This window comes from Corvus hawaiiensis, chromosome 18, assembly GCF_020740725.1.
Source record: "Corvus hawaiiensis isolate bCorHaw1 chromosome 18, bCorHaw1.pri.cur, whole genome shotgun sequence".
Taxonomy (NCBI): domain Eukaryota; kingdom Metazoa; phylum Chordata; class Aves; order Passeriformes; family Corvidae; genus Corvus; species Corvus hawaiiensis.
In genome coordinates, this window is record NC_063230.1 from 12,006,479 (window position 1) to 12,033,511 (window position 27,033).

Below are 27,033 nucleotides of genomic sequence, written 5' to 3' on the forward strand. Positions count from 1 at the left end.
GATCAAATGGGGGGACTTAAAATGTCCTTGATGCAGAATTAAAATCCATAAGCAGAGTTGAAGCTTTGATGAATTACCTTCCTCATAGCAGTGCTGTAATATCTGACTGATGGTTTCAGGTCCTAAGCCTCTTACTATCTTTGATCTGATTCATCTTCTTCTTAGTACACTTTCTGAGTTAAAGGAATTTACCCCGCCTCTTCCCTTTCCCTGGCATGTGCTAGGAGAATCCTGTTTATACAATTTGCAGCGAATATCCTGTGCTTCCCAAGGTAGAAAAACAGCCTTGTATCTTATTTAGCAACTTAGCAATTCCCTAAAACCAATTTTCAGTGGATTTGGGTCTCATCATGGTTGCCTTCCTAACTAAATTAAGTTCAAGTTTTAGATTATCTCCAAACAAACTGGTAACCTGCTGCTGTCAAATGTATTGATGGCAAATTCTTTGCTTCAGAAATCAGTTGTTCTAAAGGTACTGGGAGAAACTCAAGACTCTTTAAACACAAGTCTCTCTCCTCCTGGTTCACCTGCTTCTGTGAATCTTGTAGGAATATAATTTATTTTGATTAGAGATCTCCTGCCTTTTGTTTTATTTAGTTGAAATTACTCAGCAGGTTGAAAATCCAAGGAGAAATACAGATTTGTGTGCAGGCCTGGCTGATGTTGAAAGATGATTTAAAAGTCTTTGGTTCTGAATACCCTGGGATCTGTGAACTCATGTAGAGAACAGTTCCAGTCATCTCTGTGATACAGAAATACAGCTTCTGTTATTGATTTCAGTTAAGAAATAAATCTGAAGTTGCTGGTTGAGCTGTAGGTTCCCATGTCCATAACGAGGGGCAGTGTTGTGGGGCTTTGGGATTGATTCCCAAACATTCTTCCCCAGTCCCTCTCAGTGTACAAGACAGAGGGAGCATCTTTGAGATCTTAAGGAAACAGGGATTTTCTCTTTGGAGTGAAAAACCCAGGAGCTATTTCTGGGGATGTCCTTAGCCCGGGGTGCGGTGGTTTGATGGTGGGATGAGTGATGACAAGGCAGAGTGTTTGTGTTACAGCCCTGGCTGGGTCTGCTCCGGAGATCTCTGTGTGGTTCTGTCTCACTGAGCACACACTGGTTGCCTCAGATTAAGGAATATTTACCTAAACCAGTGCCCTGGAAAACAGCTGAAAGGTTTTTCAGGCCCTCTGCCACTGATAGTGTAGCTCTCTTTCAGTTTCTGTTGGGTTTTGCCACTCTTCGTTTCAGGTTGAGTTCATCACATCAGTGCCACTGTCAGAGGAGCTGTGTCATCCCAGTGGGCAAACTTCCCAAATTCCTGCAGGCTTTGGGCTCGTGTTATTATGGCAGCAAAAGCAAACCGTGTTTGGGTTAGACTAAAGCCCTACTAAAACTTGCATGCAGCTGTAATTTCCTGGAGTTATCCTGCTAGCAACTGTGAAGGCACTTCAGAAAAGCAAGAATTGCTTTTGTTCTGTTGATTTAATAGTTATGCCTGGTTAAATTAAGTAGAGGTGCACTTCTTCAAGAGCCTGTCGCTAGTAAAATTCATATTTATGTTAAAAACACAGTATAAGAAACTGCGGCTTTGAGGTTCCTGTACCTCTGGAATTCCTACAATGGTTATGTTGGATTGGGCTGGAATGAGCTGAAGTGGAATGTCATAAGGATCCTGTGTAAGTTATGAGACCTTGTTTATTTTCTTACTAAATTTTTATTTCCTGTACCAGTACCTGCAAACAACAGATTTGAAAGGTCTGGATTTCTTTCATTATTTTCTACCTGATCAGATGAGTTTTAAGTGAAATTTTTTTTTCTGCCTTTAAAGGTGATGTACAAAACACTGGTTTGATAGGCACCTGCTAGCCCTCATGTTTTGATCTTGGCACTAAGCAGAGCATAGTAACCCAAATAAATATGTTTTCATGGCACTTGGCATAACAAATACTGAATTAAATAATGTCTTTTCTTCTAGTAGTGATGTATCTGAATGCTGTATTCAGATCATCACATTACTTGATTAATTGACATGAAAATCAGTGGTTTCTGGAAGACAAAATGAAACTGAAGTCGTGTTTTTAAATGCTCCCTTTCTCTAATTGCTGTGTGTTGAATGAGTAATCAAATATTGACTTCCAAATGCCAACTCTTATTCTATTGAAATCTTAAATACTTAATTCAGTTTGTTTTCTGTTTTATATATAAATTCTTTCTTGAATTTTATTAGTTTCAATGTGACCAATACCCGAGGATGCCTCTAATTCCACAGTCTAATCACTGACCAGTGCAGTTAAATTCTTGAGCAATGTTCAGATGCTCGGTTTGGTTTAACAGTGGCCTCTGCAGAGTTACACCAGGACCACCATAATTTGCTGTTTGTGCCTTGCTTTGTTAACAAATGCCTACGGTGCTTTCTGGTGTTTCAGTCTGAACTTGCTGCCCATTCAATAAATGCATCAGAGCTGACAAAACACATGAAATTTGCAGTAAAGTCAGGAGCATGAGGGTCAGAGAGAAGTTCATTTGCCTTTTCACTGTCTGGCTTCAGTGGATCAATGCACAGAGACCTGGATGTGAGTTCATTGCTCTAGAATAGTTGTATTTAAGTAGTGAGTGGCCAGGAACACCAAGTGTGCTGTATCACTCCAGAGAAGCTCTGTAAAGTGAATGCATGAGGGCTTCCAAATCCATCCTTCTGGTTTAGCAACTTGTAGTTGTACAGGACTGGCTGTGAGTGAGGCATTAACAATGGATATTGTGTGCTCTGGAATATTTCATTGTAAACGTAATGCATCACTTGCCAAGTGGTGATTCAGACTTTTTGGGTGCCCAGTAAGAAATATCTCCAGTAGACCCAGATTGCAGCAGAGGAAGGAGTTCAGGATTAGGAAGATTTTTGTTCCAGGATTCAGCTTCTCTTGTGCCCTCTCATCCAGAATTGTTCCTGTAAGGATGCTGGTGGGCATGTTCCAGTCTGGTCAGTTTGTGCACCTGCTGTGCATGCATTACTCCCCTCAGAATCTTCCAGAATTTGACTCTGATCTGGCTCATTCTTGCACACAGAGAAATATTCTCCAAGAGGTAGCAAGCAGCAAAGAGCCGTGCAAGGAGAAGGCACTGATTTTTGTCAAAGCCGAAATGGGGTTGTATTTTTAAATCAGGTATGAATTTCAAAAGCTTATAAATTTAACTAAAAGCATTAAGTACTTTTGTAAGTATATATACACTCATTTTTTACAGGAGTGTAATAACAGGAGACTGCAAATACAACTTTTGGAGCTGCAGGAATTAGATCTGAATCATACAGAACGTTTATGTGCTTCAGTTTTAAGACTGCAGTAATTTTAGGAGTTGTGTTCTTAAGTGTGTAGGGTCAGAGCTCTTGGAATAACTCATGGACTTGGAGGGGGAAATCTTTCCAGGTTCAAAACTCCAAGTTACTTTCTCTAAACTCCAGATATTTGAGGAATGATTCATGAGCTCCTTCAAGCTTGGCAGCAGCAGTTGAACAACGAGTATGAAACAGGTATTTAAGAAATGCTGTTCAGGCAGAGATTTCAAACAGCACTTCTTGTGCTGAGTTTGTTTTTCTCTCAGGAAGGCGAAGTTACTGCATCGTGGTGGTCTTTGGAATATGTTTTCCATTTGGCTTTTCTGCAGAAGGATTTTCTGCTTTATTTTGGTCATGTTACCTTTTCCTTGTGGTATGGGAATTTGTTTTCTAGGTGCTTATTACTGACTGCCACAGGGGTTGCATGTGAGGGTCACTGCTTATAGGCCCTGTGAGATTTTTCAGCAGTTACCTGTTCTACAACCCCCTTTTAGAATATTTACTCTTTATCTTTTAGTGTGACTGTTTATATGTGTTTTGCAAAGCACCTCTATGCTCAGCGCAATTAACAAATCCAGTGGTCTCTTTTTGAGCTTAGAAATGCATTGGCATTGCAAGGCATTTTCCTACAATATTTAGTCTGTTAATGGTGTTAACTAAGTTAAATATTAATCTTTTTAATTGGAAATGTTCTGAAGAACTAGGAAAAGCTGGACTTAATTATCTTAGAGGTCTTTTCCGACCTAAACTATTCTGTGGTTCCACTGGTATTCCTAAATTCTTGTTGTGATTACAGGGTTAAGTAGAGTGAGCTGACTTTTCTCCCTGTGTTCTTATTTAATTTAGTTCTTTTTGGAGTACTATTTGTTGAAAATAGTCTTGAAAGGAACATTGGACAGCTGCTTTCTTTTTATTACAGGAATTCCTTTTTTGACAGTTGGAAAATATTCTGCTTTTAAATTCAGGGTTATGTGGCTACATTTTATTTATTTATTTTTAATACCAGCTTGCCAACAGAATTCATATCTATTATCACATTAGTAGGATTTATTTACTTAAACTAGTGGTTTCCAACTTGCTGCTTGATCCATGCAATACTCAGAGGTCTGTAGAAGGTAAATAAGAATAAGGATATCATTAATCAGTTAAAATTCATATTGTGTGTAGTCATACATTTCCAATAATGGCACAAGTGTAGAGCCTGTGCTTAAAATCTCTTTTTATGCTCAGTTTTGTTCCTGGTAGAACCTGCAGTAGAACACTTCCGTGGAATATATTATCACTGGCTTTCCAGACCTTTCCTTAGGTTCCTGATAGTATATTTTGGGACACAGTAATATTTTTGCCTATTGGTTATAAGGATCCTTTTTCAGAAGAGCTGAGACAGGTTCAAGGGAAGAAAGAACAAATTGAGACAAGCAGTGAGCTGCTGTCTTTTATGAGAACTGAAATGAGATCATTGACATCTGGAGCCTGTTAGGATATGTTGGAGTGTGTCATGCTTAAAATTACTTGATGCAAATTTATGTGTTTTATGAGCTCCATTAGGCAATGCTACTACAAAGGCCCTGTCCCTAAGACCAAAAGTTGTGTTTTAACTATTGGAGTGAGGCAGTCATTTATCAAAAAGTGTTGCCCATAATTTTAGCTTTTATTTTGTCTGAATTAAGCTACAATTTCAGTAACTCTGAAACCAGGACATGAGGGATTGTGTTACTTCTGGCCTAGTTGAAGGCCTGTGTGTTGAGAAAAGCAAATGACACAGCAAATATATAACCCATGACTGTGGAGAGCAAGATTAAACTATGAATGAGTACCCTGAGCCAAGAAATGCAGTGGTAGAACATTCTAACTTTCTGTTGAGCAGAGGTTTCTTAACCATCTATTAATAAATAATTAACTGAAACTGGCAAAGTCTAATTTGGAGTGGTAATATAGTGTGTGCTTTCTCTTGATACACCTGTCCTTGCACGATGTAGTTGCAGTGGTGCTGGAATGGTCTTTGGGGGCAAAAGAAGTGGTAATGTATGGAAAAGAATGGCAGAGTGCTGGGGAACAGTTCCAGGTTCCAGGCTTTAGGAGAAATCTTCCTTAAGGAGGACTCCCCTTGGCCCAAATTTCCATCAATTTGGTCTTTGGGACTGACTGTGAACTAAAAAGGACTGAGCATGATGCTTCTCCTGTTGCTGTATTTGTACCAAATCCTTCTTTATCGTGTATAGGTTTTCCTGTTTCGTGGATTTTGATGGGTTGAGAAAAGTAAGGGAGGCGAGCATGGAAATTCTGGAATCGGAGAGGAGGGAATAGGGCCTGTAGCCTGAGGAAGGGAGCACATGTGTAAGAGATAAAAGAAGGCTTTTCAGGTCCTTGGTGTGTAAGATCAAAGTGCAGTTTTAGAAGATTTCTAAAATGAAAGATAAGGAAATAGGATGCAGACTCATAACTCTGCAGGCAGGTGGGTGACAAACCTCTGGCAACACTAGGAAAAAAAGGTTGAGAAGTCTTCACGGCACTTCATCATTTTCATGGAGCAGAACTTAAATTGTTGGCAAACACAATTACATCCAAGGTGGTAATTCATGCTCGTTAAAATATAACATTATTGCAGACTTAGAAAATGCCTTGAATTTGGCATGGCAGGTCTTGAAATAGCATGAGGAATGTTTCACTTTGGTGTTTAGGTTCACAAAGCAGTGAATTGATTTTTAGGAACACTGATTAATAATTCATAATACAGGAGGGATAAATCTTAGACTGGTAGATAAAGACAGGGTTGGTTTATTCTCCTTAGTTTTCCTTGCTGCAGCAGAGCTGTCTCTCCTTCTGCCAGGTTTGTTTTACCTTTAACTGGGTGCTGAGTTCCCAATTTGCACCCCTGGGTACTGGTTTGGGGAGGCTGCAGCTGCCCAACTTTCTGTCCTGACAGGTGCCAGAATGCTGAGTAAAGGGCAGGACTGAGACCTGCTTTGTAGTTCTTGTTTGACGTGTTCTGAGCAAACAGTTGAGCAAACTCGCTGCGTGCCCGTTTCCTTTTCCCCTGCAGGTTTTTGTTTAGGTGTGTGCTGCTCCTGTTTAAGTGGCGTAGCTGTTCTGGCAGTGCCTCATATAAAAGTCAGCACAAAGCCAAGGTGTGTTCACACAGAATAGTTTGTCCCTTTGAAGATGGGGGAGAGCAGTCGCCTTGAAGTTCAGCTTTGAATTCATATTCGAGGTAAAAAAATACAGATTTTTCATTAGAGATGAAAAAGCCTTTCTGAAGCTTTTGTAATCAGAAAGAAGATGCCTCCTGTGGCAAAACACAGTTCCCTGAAAAGCTTCTAGCTGTCTTCCAAATTCTATCCTAGCAACGTTGGGAAGAGTCCCTCCTCTTAGCTGGGGCACTGGTGGGGACTGCGAGCCAGCATATCTTGTGATCTGAGGTCACAGAAAGCTGAGGTGGCTCTTTGCTTTTCAGTTGTCATCATGTAACTCTTAAACAATTATTTAAGCTTTTCAGTTCCAATCTCTTAGAAACCTTACTCCTTTTATCCTGAAATTCCTGGCTGTCTTTATTTTCTCTTGCTGTTATTGCTCTAGTCCGAAGTTGTTTTTGCTGGGATATTGCAACACTGGAAAAATGTGACTGAAAAGAGTTGTGTGTGTGGAGCAGTTAAATCTATGTGTAATGTTAGCTATGCTGTTAAGGGCTTTGTTTCTTAAAATAGCCTTTTAGTTTAAATCTCAAGACAAATACAGCAGCATTCAGCAAAGTGAGTTATTTTGATGATTTAGGTTTTAATCGGAAATGGCTTTCAGAAGATGGGGAATTGGAAATGCTGCTGGTTGCTACTGTAAAGCAGCTTTTATAATGCATTTTATACACACATTGTGTATATATAGAAATCCCTTCTGTAGGAGTTAACACTGATCTTTGTTCATGTCTGATCTTTTCATATACAGGTTTATTCCAGAGCTGAAAAAGCTTGAACAATATATTTTATCCATGTTTGGAAAAAGATAGTTGCTACAGACGAGGAGGTTAACCACTGGTATTGCAAAAAGATGAGTATGTTAAAACCAAGTGGACTTAAGGCTCCTTCAAAGACCATCAAGCACGGGGGTACATTGCTGAAAACACCTACACCTGTTGCTGCTGGTAAGGAATAGTTAAATATCTTAATTGTTCCCTTATTCATCTTCTGACAAAAAGTACTTTGAATGCTGTAGTATACACTATTTTTACTCTTTACACCAATGTATTTTTGCTTGTATTTCTGATTTTAAAAAATTAGATGTGCAACTTACAAAAAATCTAAAGGTTACTAATTGGAGATCCAGCAATTTTCTTCAAAGAAACCTTGTCATGATAAAAATGCTTTGGTAGTTTTTGAAGTCAGACCTGTGATTTTTACAAGGTTTTTACCAAAACCTTCATTAAATGCATTCAGTGTCTCTGTCCTTAGATTTTGAATTATTTTTTCCCAGGGATGACAGTGTTTGCACAGGAAAATTAGGAGTTGTGATCTTCCTTTTAGAAATTATGCTTTTCCAGATGTTTGTTACACTGAAACTAAGTAATGATGCTCTTTGGAATATTAATGTATTTGATTCCCATTGTTTCTCATTGTGCTTTGATTCAGCTCCAGCAGAGAAAGCAGCTCCCAGTGAGAAGACCTCAAGCACAGCCCCTGCAGATACACAGGAGGAGTTTGTGGATGATTTCAGAGTTGGGGAGCGTGTTTGGGTCAATGGAAACAAACCTGGCTTCATCCAGTTCCTGGGAGAAACCCAGTTTGCTCCGGGGCAGTGGGCAGGGATTGTCCTGGATGAACCCATTGGGAAGAACGATGGCTCGGTGGCTGGAGTTCGCTATTTCCAGTGTGAACCCCTGAGGGGAATATTCACAAGGCCATCCAAACTGACCAGGAAAGTGGTGACAGAGGATGAAGCCAACGGTACCCAGACAGCTCACGCTTCGAGAGCCACATCACCAACATCCACGTCAGCTGCTAGTGCAGTGTCTTCATCTGCTGCTGCACTTCCCCCTTCTGGAATTCCACAGAAAACTCCTCTTGCTGCTAAGGAACATGCAACTCCTTCTCAGATTAGCAATCTTTCCAAAACTGCCAGTGAATCTATATCAAATCTCTCAGAAGCTGGATCACTAAAGAAAGGAGAAAGGGAGCTCAAAATCGGAGATCGCGTTCTGGTAAGATTTCCCTGTCTTGCTTTTGATTGATTAATTGAAACTTCTGCTAATATTCAAAACTTTTCTGCTGTTTCCTTGGTCAAGATAATGTAAATTTATGCTCTAGCTTTCTTTGTCTGGTTCTTCTGTAAACAAGCTCTTTGCATGCTGTGGGAATATCTTGGCAGTACCAAGATAAAATGGTTATTTTGGCAGGTTTTAATCTATTATGTTTTTCCACTGTTTAAAACACAGCATTGTGTTTAACAACATATTTGTAGCTTATCTCTCTGTGTCTTCAAGAGCTCCAGTCATGCTAAATAAAAACCAAGAGTGTAAGATTTCCGTGCAGGTCTTCTGCCCTGTCCAGGGCCATGTCTTTAGAAAGCAAACAGTTCAATAATTGATTGTTCCTGAGTGGTGATAGGCAGGAACAGAAGCAGTCACATAATGCCACTGATCAGCCAGGAATTACGTGTGCTCTTGGGGATGTGCCACATTACTTGGCTGCCCTTCCTGATTTCAGACCCCTAAATGCTTCTGCCAGTGTATCATCTCACCTTTTTAAAAGGGAGTTGATTTGTTAGTTTTAATATTTTTTAAAAATAATTATCAGAAATCTGGTGGTATGTTGTGTGTTATATTCTAAATTTAAAGACTGTTTATGTAGCCTTCAAATATAGCTGGAATGATCCTTTTATGCCCACCAGATCTATGATCACTGTAGCAGAGACCTGATTTTAGGTTTGATTTACTCGAGTGCATCATTAAGCTGAAGATTTGTCTCACTCTTACTTTGATACAATCTCTTCTTATTTACAATATAATTTTAGAATTTCCATTGGGCAGGTGTGAGTGTCCTGGCATAGAAACATTTCTGGGGTTAGTGTAAGGACATTGTATAGAAAAAAATCCCCCAGATTTTATTGTTTGTCCTGCATTGCCCCACCAGATAATAATTCTGCAGTGAATGAAACTGATATTTTAATTTAGTTCATTGTATTTTTAAAGGAAGAATTTGCCTCCTCTTTCTGTTTAAGGAGAGCTTAAAACACAGGGCCGTGTTGAAGAAGGAGACAAAGGTGAAGTGAGGGCAGGGGTTGGCTGACAGCTGGATTTGGGCTGAGATGTGTTTTCTTGGAGTGCCAATGGAAACAAAGATTTGTGGTTTATCCCTGGCTATTTCTGTCAGAGACTAGAGCCCTGTTGTCCTCCAGACAACATCAGGGCTTTAACCACTTGTGTGCCTTTTCCTCAAGGACCTTTGTGAGCCCTCCTGGGATGTCCTCTTTGGGTGGGAGAATTCTCTGGTGCCTGTGAAGGCATCGCTCTGCCTTCCCTGTATCTAATTCCTGCAGATTGCAGAAGCAGCATATCCGAAGTGCCACAGTTTGATAATAATAAGGTCTCAAATTCTGTTTGTTAAGTAGGACAAGTTAAACTTAGTATTTCATCCTCTCTACTACCTCTGTTTGCCTTAAATCTTCCTCTTGAGTCATCAAATTGTAGTTTGAGGTTTTGGGGTAATTCCTAGCACAGTGTGTTGGTGATGCATGACTATAATTTATATAGCAGTATAAGACACTCAGGAATATGAATGTTAAAGGGACAGGATCCTTGTTTAGTGGTTTTTAATCCTTTGGGATTCCATGCTAATTGTTTGTATTAGATCTCAGACTCTGCTGTCTTGTCTAATAATAATTCAGATGTAAGTATCTTAAGTGGCCAGGTTAGTTCAAATAATCCTAAATTTGGCTGAATAATTGGTTCATCTGTTAATATTTTTTCCCTGACACTGAACTCCTGTCCAGCACTGTGGACTGTAGAGTTGAGGTGTCACTGAGTAATTCTGGGAACTGTCCTCAAAGCCTACAACCAGCACCAGCTGTTGGGAAAGACCTGCCTGTCACTTGTGTCACTTGCTCAGCCATTCCTGCTCCATCAGAGGGACAAATCCACCTGGCCTGCTCCATGTCTTTTGGGTTTTATTTATGCTCACAGCAGCCCCTTTTCAGTAATATGTTACACAAGAGGATGAAAGGCTGGGTGGGAGTTGTCAGTCCCACCTCAGCACAGAATTTCCCCTCTAAGTGACAATGTGGTGTCACAGCCCCGTGACGTGTTCCAGTCTGACCACACCATTGCAGGGCTGTAGAGGCTCAGTGCTGCAACATCCATCAGTTTTTGCAGCTTGGACCAACTGCTGTGGGAGTATTTTGTAAAGGTTTTTTGATGATTATGGACACGTGGGGAAAACAACTGCTGAGAATTACAGTGTGAGAACAGGGAGCCTCCAGCAGTGTAGAACCGAAGTTCAGAACAATGAATTCATGATAGACAAAAGCTCATTTGGGAGTCCTATTAAAGCAGCTAATTGGAAAATGATGTCCTAAAGGGCAGATTCATAGATGGGTAAGGCCCAGCTCATCAGCCAAGATTACATTCCAGAATGGACATCAGATGGCCTCAACTTTATTGATCTTAGTGTGTGATCTCAGGGTGTTACACTGAAGTATTTCAATCTGTTAAATTTTTTTTCCTCTACCTTGGATTCTAAAATGTTCTTAATGGGAGTTACCTTGAGTGGATCAGTTAAATTACTTTAAGTTTCTTTTTATTGTTGGTAACTTGCTGGTTTTGGATGACTTCAGCAAAAAAAGGCAAAGTCTTGCAGCTCTTTTTGTCTGCCCAGTCTGGATTAGCAAGGAACAAGAGGCCATTCCAACAGTGTTTACTAATTCACATCTCAACTTTTTGTGTTACACAGATGCAAATTGGGCACAAGTTTGAACCTGAAATGTTGGGTTCAATTTCAGGCTTTCCCAGCAGCTCAGCTTTGTTGGAATATTTTCCTGTTCCTACAGAGATGTTCTGCATTGTCCCAGCAAACTGCTGCCTCAATTATGCTGAACCAGTGGTGCTGGGATGAGGTGGTTGGTTAAAGGCTGTTATGAGCAAAGAAGTCTTGAGGATTTCATTAAAGCTCCAGTACATGGCCTGTATTGTTTTGTGTGGAGAGAAAAGATGCCTTAGGCTTATTTTCTTATTCCTTTGATCTCTAGTTGTTTCACCAGTCTTTTGTACGCTTAAAGTTAGAATTACCAAATACTACATGGTCTCATATTAGAGTCCTCCCAAACTTCTACAGAAGAACTGATATCTTCAAAATATAAAGAGTTAGTAATAAAGGAAGCTTCCAGTGAATGTATCCCTGATTTATTTGATTATGAAGACACGTACTATATAATCTTTCCTTAATTCAGATAACATTAGGAAGAATAGTGGTTACATACAGATTTGGGACACTTATTCAGAGTGAAAGAAAAGAAATTTCAGAGAAGTAAAAGAAAATTTCCAGAAGGGGAAAAAAAAAAAAAAAAACAGAAAAGAAATGCCAGAGAAAATAAATTCCACTGCAAAAACCAAGTAGAGCTGTGAGGTGATCACCTGTGTATTCTCAAAACCAGGCTTGCTCAGAGTATCTCATGTGAGGTTGTGCTGAACAGTGCTACAGATACAGAGATAAAAAGAAGCAAAACAAGCAGCCTTGCTTTTTCAGGGGGCAGCAAACCTCTTTTCCCAAAAGACCTTGTATATTAAAAAGATGTTGACATCAAAACAGAGAGTGCTTCAAGGTATTGGATATGTCAGCTCTGGGTGCCTGCAGAAAAATACTTACAACAATCAGCTACAACCTTTCCTGTTTTTTCCCCTCAATTTGAAGAAGACATTTCCAGGCCATTAAATTGAGTTGTAAACATCAGAAAAATAACTCATGGTAGACATCAATGCCCATAAGGGAAATATAATAATCGTGGAGAAATTCCCATTGTCCTGTTGTCTTAGAAGTTCTCTTTCTTGAGATTCCAGAGGAGTCAAAGCAAATCAAAAGCAAATCAAACTGAGTGAATACACAAGTATTCACTGAAGTATTATAGCCCTAAATGGATGTTCTAGTGGAAAAGGACCTTTAGATTTCTGTCATTTACTCCTCAAAGATGATTAATTGAAACAGCACCCTGTGCTCTGCTATCTTGGGAATCTGATAAATGTCTCCCTCAAATCCCAGTGTATGTGAGCCATATTCAGCAAGCTTATGCTTAATTTTCCTTTCGCTAACAAGAAATCAACGCTACCTCATGATAGTACGTGGAAATGTTGAAAATATAGGTAGAGAAGTTAGATATTTCAAAGAATTGTGGTTCATTATGTGTAATTTACTATTCAGCTTTTCATTTGGTGCATTGATGTATCTCTTACTGGATAAAAATAGGGCTGAACCAAAGAAGAGTTATTAATGCAAAGAGTCATTCAAACAGCTCTGTATTAGGCATAATTTCCATTCTTAACATATGATGTATGTTCTGGAATGTGGATGTGATTTAGCAGTTAGAGACAGAAGATTAACTCTGGACAGCCTGATCTTGTATTTGGGGATTCTGTAACACAGGAAAATTGATGTGGAAATCTGCACTTCCTTCACTGGCCTTGTCCAGCCTTTCTGGGCTTAAAGACACAGTGCCAGAACTGCAGTTGATTTTCCTGCTGAAAATCAGGCTCCAGCTTCAGCATTTGAACCTGCTATGAATAAGAATTCCTGTGCAAGAAGTGCCAGTGGAAGTGCTGTGCTCGGTGCTAAACCAGATGGGGAAAGAACAACAGAAAACCAATTCAGAAAACAAATTACTTTCAGGCTCAGCCAGTTTGGGTTTCCTGTTTGAGTTGTGGCCAGAGAACCTGTTTGCCCTGGTGTTGCACACTTAGGATTTCTTAAGAGCCCAAGGCAAAGTTGATTTTAAAAACAAACAAACAAAACCCCCTGAACTACCCAACCAAAACAAAGCCAACCTGTTAATAAGAGAGAGGAATCTGCTTTATGTGACAACTGTTGCCCGTACCAAAAGTTGAAGCAGCTTTGACAGCGTCGTCGGCTTTTCCCTGAAGGGACCAGATGCTGTATTTTAAATAAATAAATAAAAATCTTATCAACCTAAGGGGCCTTAGCCTTCTCAAGGGATTAAAGTGCTTTCATTCATTTAACCAGTTACAGCTTCATCACAGTCTGCCAAATCTGCTGCTTCTGGGGCTGAGCTGTAAAGCTGGAACTCGGCCTCTGTCCATATGTTCACAAGAAGATGCAAACTCAGTTTACAGGCGTGTGCTGATGTGGCCTTTTTGCAAAGTTCTTCTCTGTGCATGAGTGCCATCTAATTTCTCTTTATTCCCTGTTTTACAGAGCTGGCTATAAGTTACTCCCTGCTTTGTTGTTTCTTCCCAAGGTCTCTGGTGCTGGGACAGGCAGGGGTTGATAGGAGATTATTGTCAGATTTGTTTCCACCCGCGTAACCTATCTGCAAGTAAACGTGACATAGGGCTGTCAACTGATTACATTCCAGGGCTCTTAAAAGCAGCCACGGGAAAAAGAAGCTTCACATGTAGAGGGGAATGTCTCCCTTTAGCATTGCCTTTTTTCTGGATTTTACAACTTTCTGAATAGAAAATGCACTGCCGAGCTTAGTCTGTCTAAAAATCTATGATAATATTTAACTGTTATGAAAACAAGTAGTCATTGGTGGTGTTACAGTTAAAACAGTGCCAAAATATCTGGCACAATGTGTGCAAAAATGGAAAAGGAAGAAAAATTTGGAAGTTGGGAACATGTGATAGTTTTGTGCTCTCCTGGGGCTCTTCTCTCAAGCCTCCTCCATCAAATGTGACAGTTTTAACTGCTCAGTCACACTTCTGCTTTATCCTTGAGCTGAGGTGACTGTGAGGTATTTTGATGGCTTTGTCATGTTAAGTCAAGGATGAAAGTAATTCCTATATTTATGTATGTCTACTTAGGCACAGTATTTTGGATACTGTAATACACGATGTAGATTAGTTTGCTAAGTGGCTGCTACAGCATGAAATACATGTATGAGAAAATATCTGAGGGATAAGGGATATCCAAAGGCTTTGCCTGCAATTCATCATCCAGGTGACTTTCCCTATGCAAACCTCTGCTTTCTTTTAATGTTACTTTTAAGCATTTTTCAGGACATGTCACTACCTACCTGCTCACAACTAAGGGGTTAAATTTATCTTAGAGCAAGGCACGATTTGGGTCTGAGTCACTCTGTTTTGGCAACTCCTTATTTAACTTCAAATTGCATGTGAGTTACTGGGATGTAATGGCAGGGACTGGTGACTTCCCCACATGCTTTGGTAGTAGTTAATTCATTTTGTGTGTGTGGATTCCCTGGCTCCCTTCTCCTCTCCCTGCCTTCCCAAGGGGGAATATCCAGGAACACGTTGTCCTCAGTCATTTCAACACAGGATGGGAGAAAGAACAGTTTATTTACTTACTTTAGTCTTTGCTTTTTTTGTGGTGGTGATGAATTCATGGGTGGCTTTTGTAGTATGGAATTGCTGGGGGGGGGGGGGCGGTTTTTGTTTGTTTCCTTTGTGTTGGGTGAATTAATTGAACCTCAATAGCACTTCAGTTTTAGTTACTAAACTGTTTTCTCTGGAAGTGAAGGGTTGTGTGATAGCACAGTGTGTGAGTATCTTACTGCACGTGAGGTTTTTTGCCCACTTTGGCCTTGCTTTTGAACTTCCAAGTTAACTGCAACCAAACTGATTGAGAAATTGAGAGGTTTCAAAGCAAGTTCTTCTGAGTTCCATGGAAACAGCCCAATACAAGGTGGAGGCTCTGCCCACCAGTTCTGGAAAAGCTGCAATTTGCCTTCACAGAACTTTGCACATCAGAGAATCCACATGATCAAGGCTTGTCTGAATCCTGTTCCCATCAATGGAAACAGCAGAAATCCCTCTTGCATTTTTAGATAGTGAAGTCACTCAACCATAATATCCAATGCCACAGGAAAACTGCTGTCATTAATCCTGCTATTCACAGAATTGCTGGGTTGAAAAATGTGAATTAGGGAGGCCAGTTTAAAGTTTGGGAGATGTTTAGCGCTGTTCCAATCATGCCTTGATCCAGTGTTGGATGTTACATAGATATTTCTAAAAGGAAATAAGACAGTCTGAAGCAAATATCTAATATCTGTCTAATCTCAGCAAAAAACACAGGCAAAAACTGTCAGAGAAAGCAAATGCTGACAAACTAAAACATGGCCGTTTTGTCAAACGCTTTTGCTTCCTTCTCTGAAACTATAGATTTAATGGAGAAAATGCCATTACGGAGTTACGTGGTGGGATTATTATTCTTTTAAAATTCTGGATACTATCTAACAGTCTAACTTCAAAATTAGCACTGGACATTATTGATAGATTTAAGAACTCTGAATATTTACATCCTTAGTTATTTGAAAAACCCGTTGGAATTTGGCAAGAATTCAGAATACAGCTGGAAAATGACTCAAGCAAGAGAAAGTATCTTGCACTAAAAGATTTTAAGAACTTAAGATGTTAATTTTCAAAGGGAATATTGAGGTGTCGTGCTTAAAACCTGTATGTACCTGCATGGTGGATGCTGCAGAGCTCTGTAATCTTCCAAAACAAAGCATAATGAGAGCCAGTGGCCAGAGGCCACAGTCAAATTTGGTTTATTTTCATTTTAAATATGTTTGGACAGTGGAGCGATTAAGAATGAAAAGAGCCTGTCAGTGGAAGTGTGTTTCCTGATGGATATCAGCTCTGCTCCAAAAACATCCCCACAGAAATTAGCTCAGTACAGTTACAGGGTTAATTACAGATGGAACTGGGTGAAATGGAAAGAACTGTTCCATGAGAACCAGAGGAGATGATCCCATTGTTCCCTCTGGCCTTGAAGGGGTGAACAAATCAGTTAAACACAATTTCTGTTGCCAGCTGGAAACAGTTCTGCTAAATTTGGAGAAACAAGAGGAAGATGATTCTGATTAGAACGTGATTAGTGGATCCCAGGTGTTTCAAAGGCTCTGTGTGGCTGGATGGGTTTTACTTTTCCAAATGCTGCATATGGTGGTGCTGAATTGTCCTGAAAATGCAGAAATAGCCAAGTGATGCTTTCAGGAGTCACCACAAGTTCGTGCTCGTTTAGAAGGGGAGACACAGCAGTTGTTACTCACCTTTTACCTCCTCTGTGCAGGTTTGAATAAGTGATATTGTTACACTGACAACGTTCAGACCCTGCCCATCCTCTGTTCCACCAGCACTGCTCAAATCACACTCTCAGTTTTTAGACCATCTCTCTTTCCCCCTCCCTGGATTACACTGGTTTATTTGTTTCCTACTTCTCCTTATCTTTGGAAATGTGGCTCCACAAAGGTTCTCACAAGGTCTGACGTGTTCATCCCCCTGTCCTTTCACCAGGAGGTTTTTAACCACTTCAGGTTTCCAAACCCGTTTTGCTATTTCACTTTACCTGGCAGCAAATTAATGTCAGCTCAGGTATAATTGGATAAATGGAATTTAATCGCTTTTTGCATGTGTTTCACATAACTCTAGCGAGTTCCAAGCAAAATTCCTCACCTCACAATGACCTGTAGTCTAACCTAGATTCTCTGGAGTATTACAGCTTTGTGTTTTACAGCTTGACTGTATTGAGTGTGGGAACTGACTGAGAAAAGGTCTGGCAGTTCTTTTCTCTATCTATTATTTAGTGACCTGCCTTAGCATGAAAGAAGGTCATGGAAAACTGTCTTTGTGGTAGCTGTGCTCTACTTTTTCATAGAACTTTTAGAAACCTTTTAATAATTTTTCTCCCTGTTTCGTTTAGAAACTGACCTTTTTTATTTTAGTCCTTCACGCAATATGGGAGGTAGATCTGCTGGCAAATGCAATGAGTTTTGTGGTTTGGGGTTGGGTTTTTTACCTTTTTTTGCTCTAATTCTTGCAATTTTTAAAAATAATTTTTCTATAACAGATGGTATAATCTGTAAAATTCTTTTTTCATATTTGTTGGAACAGTTGAGTTTAATCGTGTCAGGATCTTTTTTCCCATTTATGGCACTATTAAGTCTGTATATGTACAGCAAATTTCATCATGAAAATTCATTTCAGCCTTTACCATACTGTGTTGTACAGTAGCACCTCACATTGTGCTAGCAAGGGAATAAATTATTATTATTTTCTTCTCAAGGCAGGTGTTGCCACTTGCAGGTACTAATTGCAGCTGGAGATAAATACACTGTTGGGAGAGATGTCTGTGAATGATTGGAAGCCTTCAGTAGTCTCAGGCTTTATAAAGCAGGGCTGACATGTCTTTAAAGCTGAAATTTAGAAAGTTTTTGCTTAAAACTGAGCAAAACTGCCCATACAGACCTTCACTGATTCTCTGAGCATGCCACAGGGTGCTCCGATTCCTGCTCTTGTAAGGACACACAGAATGTGCAGAAAGAGAAACGTAGTAGCTGGTTTTTCAAAGAAGCTGAACTGGGTTTGGAAAAAAGCAAAAATTCTTTGGCATTCTTCCTTGAGTCCTGTTTAAAATAACCGAGGTACCATGGTTACAAGACGAGTCACTTTGCTGCTTCTCCCAGGAATCTCGTGTTGTGCAGCCCCATCTGGTCTGGGATATGAATTCCTGCATTTGCTGGCTCCCACCAGGCAGTGGGTCACGGGCACTGCGGGGGCTGGAGCAGGTCCAGGGGGGCTGGGCACTGCCAGATTCCTCCAGGTTGCGTCTCCCAGTTTGTGGTTTGAATGTAGTATCTTCAAAAGAAACACTTTACGTTTTTTACATATACATGGAAGATGAGCACGGCCAAGGTATGAAAGAAAAAGGGATGAACATTCTGCACCCAAGTTTAATCTGTGTTATCCTGGAGCCAACATTACTTATGTGGAGGTTTACTTATGGTGTGAGTTGGAGGGAACAGATTGCAGCAGTTTTTCCTGTCCCTGGGAATCCTTGCATGGAGTTATCGTATTCCACCACGGTGCTTCAGACACCTCTTACCTCACTTACCCCACTTACCTTCCTATGGAAACGTGGTGGGTGGCTGTGTTTAGGTAATTCATTTGGGTTTGTTTAAAAAAATCACCACAAACACAATCACATGCCACAAAATAGGAATAAAATTCCACTGCCTGGCTCAAGGGTTCTGGAAAAGGAGCTTGAGGAATCTCTCTGTTCAACCCCAAACCCTGACTATTGTCTTTGAAGGGATGCTCCTTATCTAGGCCGCTGTTCTAGTTTTCCTGTCTAATTTCTTAAATGGGTTTGTAGAGCCTCTTTTGATTTAACTCTGTTTTCAGGTAGAAAACAATACAAAACTGAGTAGAGAAACAGCTTCTAACCAGAACTAACCAGTCTTTTCACCTAAAGTTCTGTTCCAAATTTATCTGTAGAGAAAGAAACTGCCAAACAAAACAAGACAAACCCAAACAGACAGAAAACCCTACCCAAACTTGCTGGAAAAGGAATAAGAACTTGGAAGACTCAGTATGGACTGATAGTGCAGTTAAAAATTATTTTTATGTTTGTACTTAGGTTAATGCTAGTTAATCTCTAGAAAAAGTGGATAATGTCTGAGGGTGAATAACATATCCCTCAATTTAAGGGGTAGTTCTTCCCAGGAAACACTTTATCAATGTTATATATTCCCTCCTCACTGCCCTGCCACAGAGATCTGGATTCTGTGTAACTCTTTGGGTGGTTACAATCCTTTTTTCTGAGCCAGTCCTAGTGCTTGTTTGTGTGTTCTCTGCCAAGAGCACCAAATACCAAAGGTTCTACGAGTTACTATATTAGGCTGAGTCATGATAACTGTAAACTTTGTGTGTTTTTATTCCATGGAGAGTAATAATTTGCTACAGTGCCACTCAAAGCAGGATCTGAAGGTGACCTGCAGTTGTTCCAGAATTGCTTCTAATGGCAGAGAAGGAGCTGCCACCTCAAGTGCAGACAAGAGGTGCCTCTGCCACCTTTCTCACTTGAATAATATCAAAAAAGGTTCATTATGCTCCCTGTTTTTCTGAGGTTTGTGTGGATTAGGATTATTTTTCCTCATCAACTGAAGCCTCATCTTGCCACTGGAGGGGAGTCGATGAGCCAGAAACTGGAGCACAAATGTGTGTGGCAGCTCCTGGGCACTGACTTGGGACTTTGTGGACACGTAAAGTCCTCGATTCCTCACGAGTGACCTTGTGAAGGAACACATACCAAATGGAATGTGAATTCTCTCATGTGCTGTGATGGTGCACCTTAATTATGGCACGAGGAGCTTGTTGTTCTCTAGTAATCCTGGGAAGTTCCCTCAAGAAATAGAATGTCTGCTGTAAAAATTATTTGAAATATTAAATTACTTTTTAGTTTATAAAAAGAAAAATCACAGTATTTAGTAGGAGGATTCATTCAAGATCTCTGCCAAGGCCTCACAATATTCCTGGTTGTATAACGTGGTGGAAAACATGGGTGGACATTTTCAAGCCATTGGTGTGTTTTCCATGTGGAATTTTGTGAATCTCTTGAAGACGTTTCCATCACCATGTCCCTGTTTTCACAATGCTGGATTCAGGCTGAACAGATTTTCACAAATGGAGGGCACAACATACTGTCTTCTTGAACTGCAGGAATCCTGCAGTTCTGGCTTGTGGCTCTTCCTGGCAAGTGTCAGCCACACAACACCTTTTCCTTCTTCACTTAATTTAATTCTTCCATCCCCTGGGTGTTACGAAAAGCTATAGCTCACAGACATTGCAAGTAACTGGAATGGCTGTAAATATTTAATATTGTAAGTCTAAAAGCTGCTGCTTTCTAGTCTTTCATTTAGGAGTGTTTGGGTTGGGTTTTTTTATTCTTGAAAGTGAAGAAAAGATAAAATGATTCTCTCCTCCCCAAGGATTCAAATAGCAGGTTATATCTGCAGTTTTGCCAAGTGCTCTGTATCATGCTTTATATCAGTTCTTTTAAATACAAGAGGGCTGTACTGTGTAGTTTATCTGAATTATTCCTTAGAGAAAATATGAAAGGATTTTTTTTTCATTTCATTTCTTTTTCCTCAGAGAGTTAGAATAAGAAGTAAACAGACCTTAGAAATCTGCTGGTAGAAATTTATGTGAAACTCTGGCACAAATCTATTGCATTCAGTACACTGGTTATACTGTGGCTTGTTAAATATATTTTTGGTTGTGAAGATCAGTAATTTTTCAACATTAAAACAAACTCATAGACAAAAAAAATACGTAGTTTGAAGTAAGAACTGATGGTGTCACTCCCGTGCTTTGTGAACATGGTTATGCCAAAAGCTTTTTCACTGAACTCGGTATCTTAATTTGGAAATGCATTAAATGCAAGTGTGTGTCTTATTTCTTTAGGTTGGAGGAACAAAAGCTGGAGTCGTGCGTTTTTTGGGAGAAACTGACTTTGCTAAAGGAGAATGGTGTGGAGTAGAGCTGGATGAACCCCTGGGAAAGAATGATGGAGCTGTTGCTGGCACGAGGTCAGTCTGTCCCCAGATTTACTTCATGAGATTCTTTTCTGTATTCTCTTTTGGGTTTTTATATCTTCCTTGAAATTTTCAATGAGGGGAGAGGAGGGAGGTTCCAAACCTGCCTTGTCTTCTGGTGGTGGGGAGGGTTGTTGCGTGATGGTTTGAATTTTCTGATGCCAGCACTTCTCTCACATTCATGGGATGAGCTGATCTCTACTCCCATGTGAGTTTTATTCATAGACTGGTAATGGAAAACACAGTTTCCTTCTTTTGAATGCCTGTTTGATTTCTCAGCTTGGAAGGAATGCTCAGTTAAGAAAATCTCTGGATATCCAATAGTTGTACTTAAGTGAAATCTTCCAGCATCCCAGGAGCTGGAAGCTCCTGTTCCAACAGTTGCCCCCTGGTAGAGTTTGGGAGCAGTGTAGCTGCTTCTGCCAGTAGGTCACACTCAGAAGGCATTAATTAACACCACAGTCTAACTTTGTTTCTCATTTGCCATAAGGACCAGTCTTTTACCTCATTAAAAAGAGGTTTTACAAGGATTGTCCCACCTTAACATAGGTGATCACAGCTTAAAATTGTAAGTGGCTTTTGTCTATATTTAACCAAAGATATACGTTCTGTATCATCAAATATGCATAAATGATATGTACGTAATAAAATATAAAACTACTTGATTTAATTAAAATCTGATTTCTATTTTTAACTCTCAGCCACCACATTTGTTGGCAGCTCAGAGGAATGTGATGAAGGGGAAAGCTATGGGTATAAAACTGAATCTGAATGGAAGTTTTTAGGAACTAGAGCTGTGGTGTTTTTTCTGTTTTTCTGTTTTCTGAAGTCTGATATGATCATGCTGTTTCAGCTTCTCAAAGTTCCTTTTCCAAATCTGGTGTTAAATAAAATTGCAATCCAATGCGGATGAGATAGTCACCAGCTGCTCTCCTGTCCTTTAATACTTTTATACTCCTGATCTAGAATTCTGCATGAACCCAGACCGTGTGTGTGAAATGAAGTTAATTCCTGCTCTCCTCCGTGTGCTTTGCTTTTGGAAGGTATTTCCAGTGCCAGCCCAAGTACGGCCTGTTCGCCCCGGTGCACAAGGTGACCAAGATCGGCTTCCCCTCCACGACGCCGGCCAAAGCCAAGCCCGCAGTGCGCAAGGTGCTGCCGACGCCCACGGCCCTGAAGCGCAGCCCCAGCGCCTCGTCCCTGAGCTCACTGAGCTCGGTGGCCTCCTCCGTAAGCAGCAAGCCCAGCCGCACAGGACTCGTAAGCTGCTTTTTCCATCGCATGCTTCCCCTTCCCAGCCCCGAGCCCGCCCGAGCTCGGCTCGCGCAAACGGGGACTAGAGCAGATCGTGGGCAGAGCACACCGTACGTTTCATTGTGCTTGTCTTCATTCGAAGCATGCATGAAGGAGGGAAATGTTAGCTAGCCCTGGAGAGCAGCTGAATGTTTGAATATTTATTTCAGGCTAACAGAGTGATTGCAATAAGAAAGGGGCTTAAGGACACCGACAAATTTCTCTGGCTGCAGTCCCCATTTAATTCATTGTCACTACCTCTGTCATATAAGGTTCATGTCTGAGGATCTGGTGTGCACTGAAGCTTCCAGAGATCACACTTGTTTTATTTAAGCAGGAAGCTTCACGTTGGCTAAAATGTTAAAAATTTCCTTTTGCTGCTCAAGAGATGAGTCAGCTGAGAAATGCAGCAGGAGCAATTTCCAAGTCTCTGCTGACAAGAAGCCTCTTTCTTTCCTTTTAGATTTGGTTTTAATCTTATGAATTCATAAAGGCTGAGTGCAGTGGCTCAGGTGAAATCTAACACAGTACTAATTCCACCTAATACACTTACTATGGATTCTTTTGAAGTTGCTCTGTTACATAAATGTCCTAATCTGCAGCAGTAAAACAGAAATCTGAGAAGGCTGAATTTTGAGAAGTCTCTTTTATGGCAATTGAAAATATAGAAATAATTGGATTTTTTCACAGTCACCCTAGATGTTTCCTTTTTTTTTTTTTCAAACCAAAGTCCATTGATAGATCTGATTAGGAAGAGGTGACTCCCAGTGATGTGGAACAGGTTCCCTGTCCCACTGACCAGCAGGTGCCCAGAGAGGTGACTTACCCTGGTCCTGCAGAACTGAAGCAGATTAACAGAGGTCAGCAGTCGGTCAGGGCACCAGGGTTAATACCTGACCACAAAAAGGATTTTTATTTGGCACAAACAGTGGGACTTCATTCCTTAATCCATTCTGGAAGTTGCACTTGCAGCTGCAGAGTGCCCTCTAGTTTGGGATCCCAGCATTAACACATGGAGCCAAATGCTTTATTCCATGTGCTGTGATCCCCCAAGTTACACCTTGTGAATGTCTAAAATGTATTTGCTTATTTTGTTGTGTCCCGGGGATTTTGTATGATTTAGGCCGTAAAATACAAAGCTGCTGTAATCCATTATTTCTGGAATTAAAATTCCAGCTTTCTTCCTACTCTTTTTCTCAGGCAGCGTGAACATTTGGTGGCCATCCAAGTTAAAAGGATTGTCCAAATAATTCTGAGACTTTTTCTTTAAAAGTTAAGCTGCTGGGGAAACGAGATTTCCTGTAATCAGTTTTGACACAGCAGACTTTTCGTACTTCAGTTTCTAGGAAAACTAAAACTTTTCTGGGAATTGCTGTACTCTCACATCAACTGCTCAGTTGTTCAGGGCTGCTTCTATTTTCTTTTACCTGGTAACTAGAGGCACGATGGTTTTGGCTTGCTGGAAAGCTGCCTTTCTTTTTTTAATGCAAAAAGATGCTTAGGAACATCCTGAGCCAGCCTTTGTGTGAGTCTCCACCTTCAACTGAGGCCTTTTATTTTAACTTCATCCCTCCTGCCTCCTCCTGTGCCTGCTGCTCATTACAGGGCTCTGACACACGTGTTGGCCACTGTTAAATTCTGGAAAATGAAGTAATTTAAGTGTAAAAGGAGAAGGTACAGTAGGTCACAGAAAGCATTTGCTTTACTAACCCTGTGTTTGTGGAGTCTGGAGATAGCCCCTGTTTTTTTTTTCACTTGGTGCAGGATGATTTTTAACACATTTATTTTGTGAAGTTGACAGAAACCTCTTCTCGGTATGCAAGAAAAATTTCGGGCACCACAGCCCTCCAGGAGGCCCTGAAGGAGAAGCAGCAGCACATTGAGCAGCTCCTGGCAGAAAGGGACCTGGAGAGGGCAGAAGTTGCAAAAGCAACGAGTCACGTAGGGGAGATAGAGCAGGAATTGGCTCTGGTTCGCGATGGGCACGACCGGGTAAGAGAGTTACTGTTCTTTTGAAACAGAGTTAACACAATGGACTTAACCTCTGCAATGATGTTTTCTTACTAAAAAGGACTGGGAGTAAGATGTGGTGTGCTAAAAGTAAAATAATCCATACCTGTGAGATCTCCCTTGTGGGATCTTTGGCTTGATGATATACCAGATCTACTGAATTTAACTCATTTTTGTTGAACTTCACTACAGTCTTTGATCATATACATATTTGATAACGTTCCTGTCACTTGGCCCATCACTTCACCAAATTGTAGTTACTGAGATACAGATACATAACTTGGAAAAAATTCATGTATTTCCCAGCTTAGTAGATTTTGGTTTTATTCCTCTTCCTGATTAGCACGTGCTGGAGATGGAGGCAAAAATGGACCAGCTCCGAGCCATGGTGGAGGCAGCTGATAGGGAGAAAGTGGAGCTCCTCAATCAGCTTGAGGAAGAGAAAAGGTAACCCCAAACTGTCCTCACTAATGTAATGAATGTTCTTGTTGTGCTGCCCTTGTGCATCTTGCTGTTCATCCTGACTCCAGACATGTTTCTCAGTGCTGGAGTTTTGATGCAACGTGACATCTTGAAGGCCTGTGGATTCTTTGGATGTGTCCTGAATTTCTGACTGTTTCCTACATGAATGGTAGAATATATAGAATGGGAGATCAAACTGCTCATTTAGGTCACGCCAGATCATGCAGAAGGGTGAAAAAGGAGAGAATCAATGATGATTTAAAAGGTTTTAATACAAAATACCCTCTTCAGAGCTGCAGGAATACTGATGCCTTGCTTGGTCAGTGGTAGTGTTTTAAGGACAGCAGTTTTCTGTCCCTCTGATGCTTCCTGTGAGAGGTTTCTCCCTAATGTTCCTGGCAGTTTGCTGGTACAATGGGAATGTTGTCACTGTCATTCTGATTTCCACTGAAAAGTGAGCTCGAAAGCATTTTCTTCCAAAGTTACCTGAATTTTAATGAGTTGTCCCCACAGGAAAGTTGAAGACCTTCAGTTCCGTGTGGAAGAAGAATCCATTACCAAAGGAGACCTAGAGGTAAAATATCTCCAGCTTTGTAAAGAGGATATCCAGGAGGGCACAGAAAGGCAGGAATCATTAAAAGATACAATCCTGGTCCAGCCACATGAAAATGATACCCAATTCTGCAGTCCTTGAGTAAGCCAATTGTCCCCAAAATTGCAAGATTGCACCCCAAATTCAGTTACACACTTCAGCAAAGGCTGTGCAATGGCTGTAGTTACTTAGAGAAATTAATTCATAGGAAATTGTGTCTTTTGCTGTTAAAGGTAATCACTAAGAGAAAAAAACAGTTTTGAAGTTACAAAATTGCAAGTTAATATTTATGCCTTTGAAAATGAATATTGAAGTCTAGTTCTGTTTGATCCATTTTTTGATTAATTTCTGTGCTTCCCTTAGGGAAGGTTGATTAATGAAGAGTGTTTTGTCCTGAGAGTTTGCACATAAAATCTAAATAGCAATTAATGTGTGCAGCTTTTATCTATTGTTTATATAACCATAATGTTGGGCTACAGCACACTGTGTTACTACGTAATCACAATAGAAGATATTTAGGGAGGGATTGCTCTCAGGTATTTGAATACTGCCAATTTTTATCCCAAAATTGCAATTAATAAGCAAGATACTTTTAGTTGTTCTACTCTGTTGTCTAATCAGAAAGATATCAGAACTTCTTGCACAGCATAAAGTACAACCTTAGTTAACTGTGTTGCTGTAAAGCATTTGTGATTTAAGTGCTAGCCTTATGAAAAATACTCATTTCATGTAACATTTCTTTTATTTTAGTCTTCCATTCATTTTAAGATACCTATCTAGACTCATCATAGAATGCTCCTTTTATTGTTTAGTCCATGGAAATATTTCAGGTTTTCATTTTCTGTTAAATCAGTCGATAGTCATGGCAAACCATCCTAAAGACTCTGGTTTGTCAAGCTGCTTAACTTGGGGGTGTAAACTGAATTCAAGCTGATGAAATGTCTCCTGTTGTTTGTATTGGAATGGTAGTGCTGAGACTGCAGGTGAAACATTTTTGTTTGTTTGTTTTTTTAATTTTACTGATAGCGAAAGAGGCAGATTTCGGAAGACCCAGAAAATGTAAGAGGGCACTTAAATGTGCAGAGACATCCCGTGTTAACAGATTGTGTGCAGAAAATGCTTATACTGATTCACTAACTGCATAATCTGTTATTGAGACATTGACTCTGGTATTTGTGTGCATGTTGCTTTCAGAGCAATTACAACATTTCTTGGAAAGAATGTGTGTAATGACTAAACGTGGTAATCCCCATTAACTGCAGACAGGTCCAGGGTGTCATTAGAATTCTTTGGGGTCAAAACCTTTGCAACTCACTGAAGAGTCTAGGAGCTTGTAGAACATGACTGACCAGCATCCTGAAGTGGCCTTAATTTAAATGTAGGGTTTTAGCAGTTTTCTTCACAAAATCCTGCCTGCTCTCCTACAAGATCCTGCTGCTGTTCAATAGATGATGATTTTTCTGAGGGAAAAAATCTGTCTGTTCTTCATCTCCCCGTATTTTTTCCTTTTTTCTGTATGAAATGCTAAAGGGAGAGATGATTAAAACCATCTGAACAATTACTGGGCAAAGCTGTCTGATTTTATGGAACTTCATGTAGCTCCTCTTCAAATTATGTAGGAAAAATGTGTTACTTGATAACAGAAATGGCCTTGCAAGATGTTTAAGGAGCCCTCTTGCTTCCCCAGCTCAGAATAGTAAAATTTTAAAGGTAAATTTATCCCAGGCTGCCTCCTCTGCTGCATCCCCAGCCAAGACAGGAAGTTCTCAAGACTAGAACTGGTTTTCCTGCTGTGCATCCTTA

At 40.3% G+C, this 27,033-nt stretch overlaps 1 protein-coding gene across 10 annotated transcripts in view; it reads left to right on the forward strand.

Annotated features, from left to right (window-relative positions):
* The window catches only part of CLIP1 (CAP-Gly domain containing linker protein 1), a 61,551-nt gene that overhangs the window by 4,070 nt on the left and 30,448 nt on the right, over positions 1 to 27,033 (forward strand). For 5 of the 10 annotated variants that reach the window (XM_048323109.1, XM_048323100.1, XM_048323103.1 and 2 more), the window contains exons 2-9: positions 7,269 to 7,464; positions 7,949 to 8,517; positions 20,743 to 20,867; positions 21,917 to 22,133; positions 23,961 to 24,158; positions 24,520 to 24,623; positions 25,152 to 25,212; positions 26,257 to 26,289. In XM_048323109.1, the coding sequence (XP_048179066.1) occupies positions 7,371 to 7,464; positions 7,949 to 8,517; positions 20,743 to 20,867; positions 21,917 to 22,133; positions 23,961 to 24,158; positions 24,520 to 24,623; positions 25,152 to 25,212; positions 26,257 to 26,289 (1,401 nt within the window). In that variant the 5' untranslated portion in view covers positions 7,269 to 7,370. Of the gene's footprint in view, positions 1 to 6,519; positions 6,541 to 7,268; positions 7,465 to 7,948; positions 8,518 to 20,742; positions 20,868 to 21,916; positions 22,134 to 23,960; positions 24,159 to 24,519; positions 24,624 to 25,151; positions 25,213 to 26,256; positions 26,290 to 27,033 lie in introns of those variants that run through there. The other 5 variants (XM_048323105.1, XM_048323106.1, XM_048323108.1 and 2 more) reach the window with 3 other exon arrangements.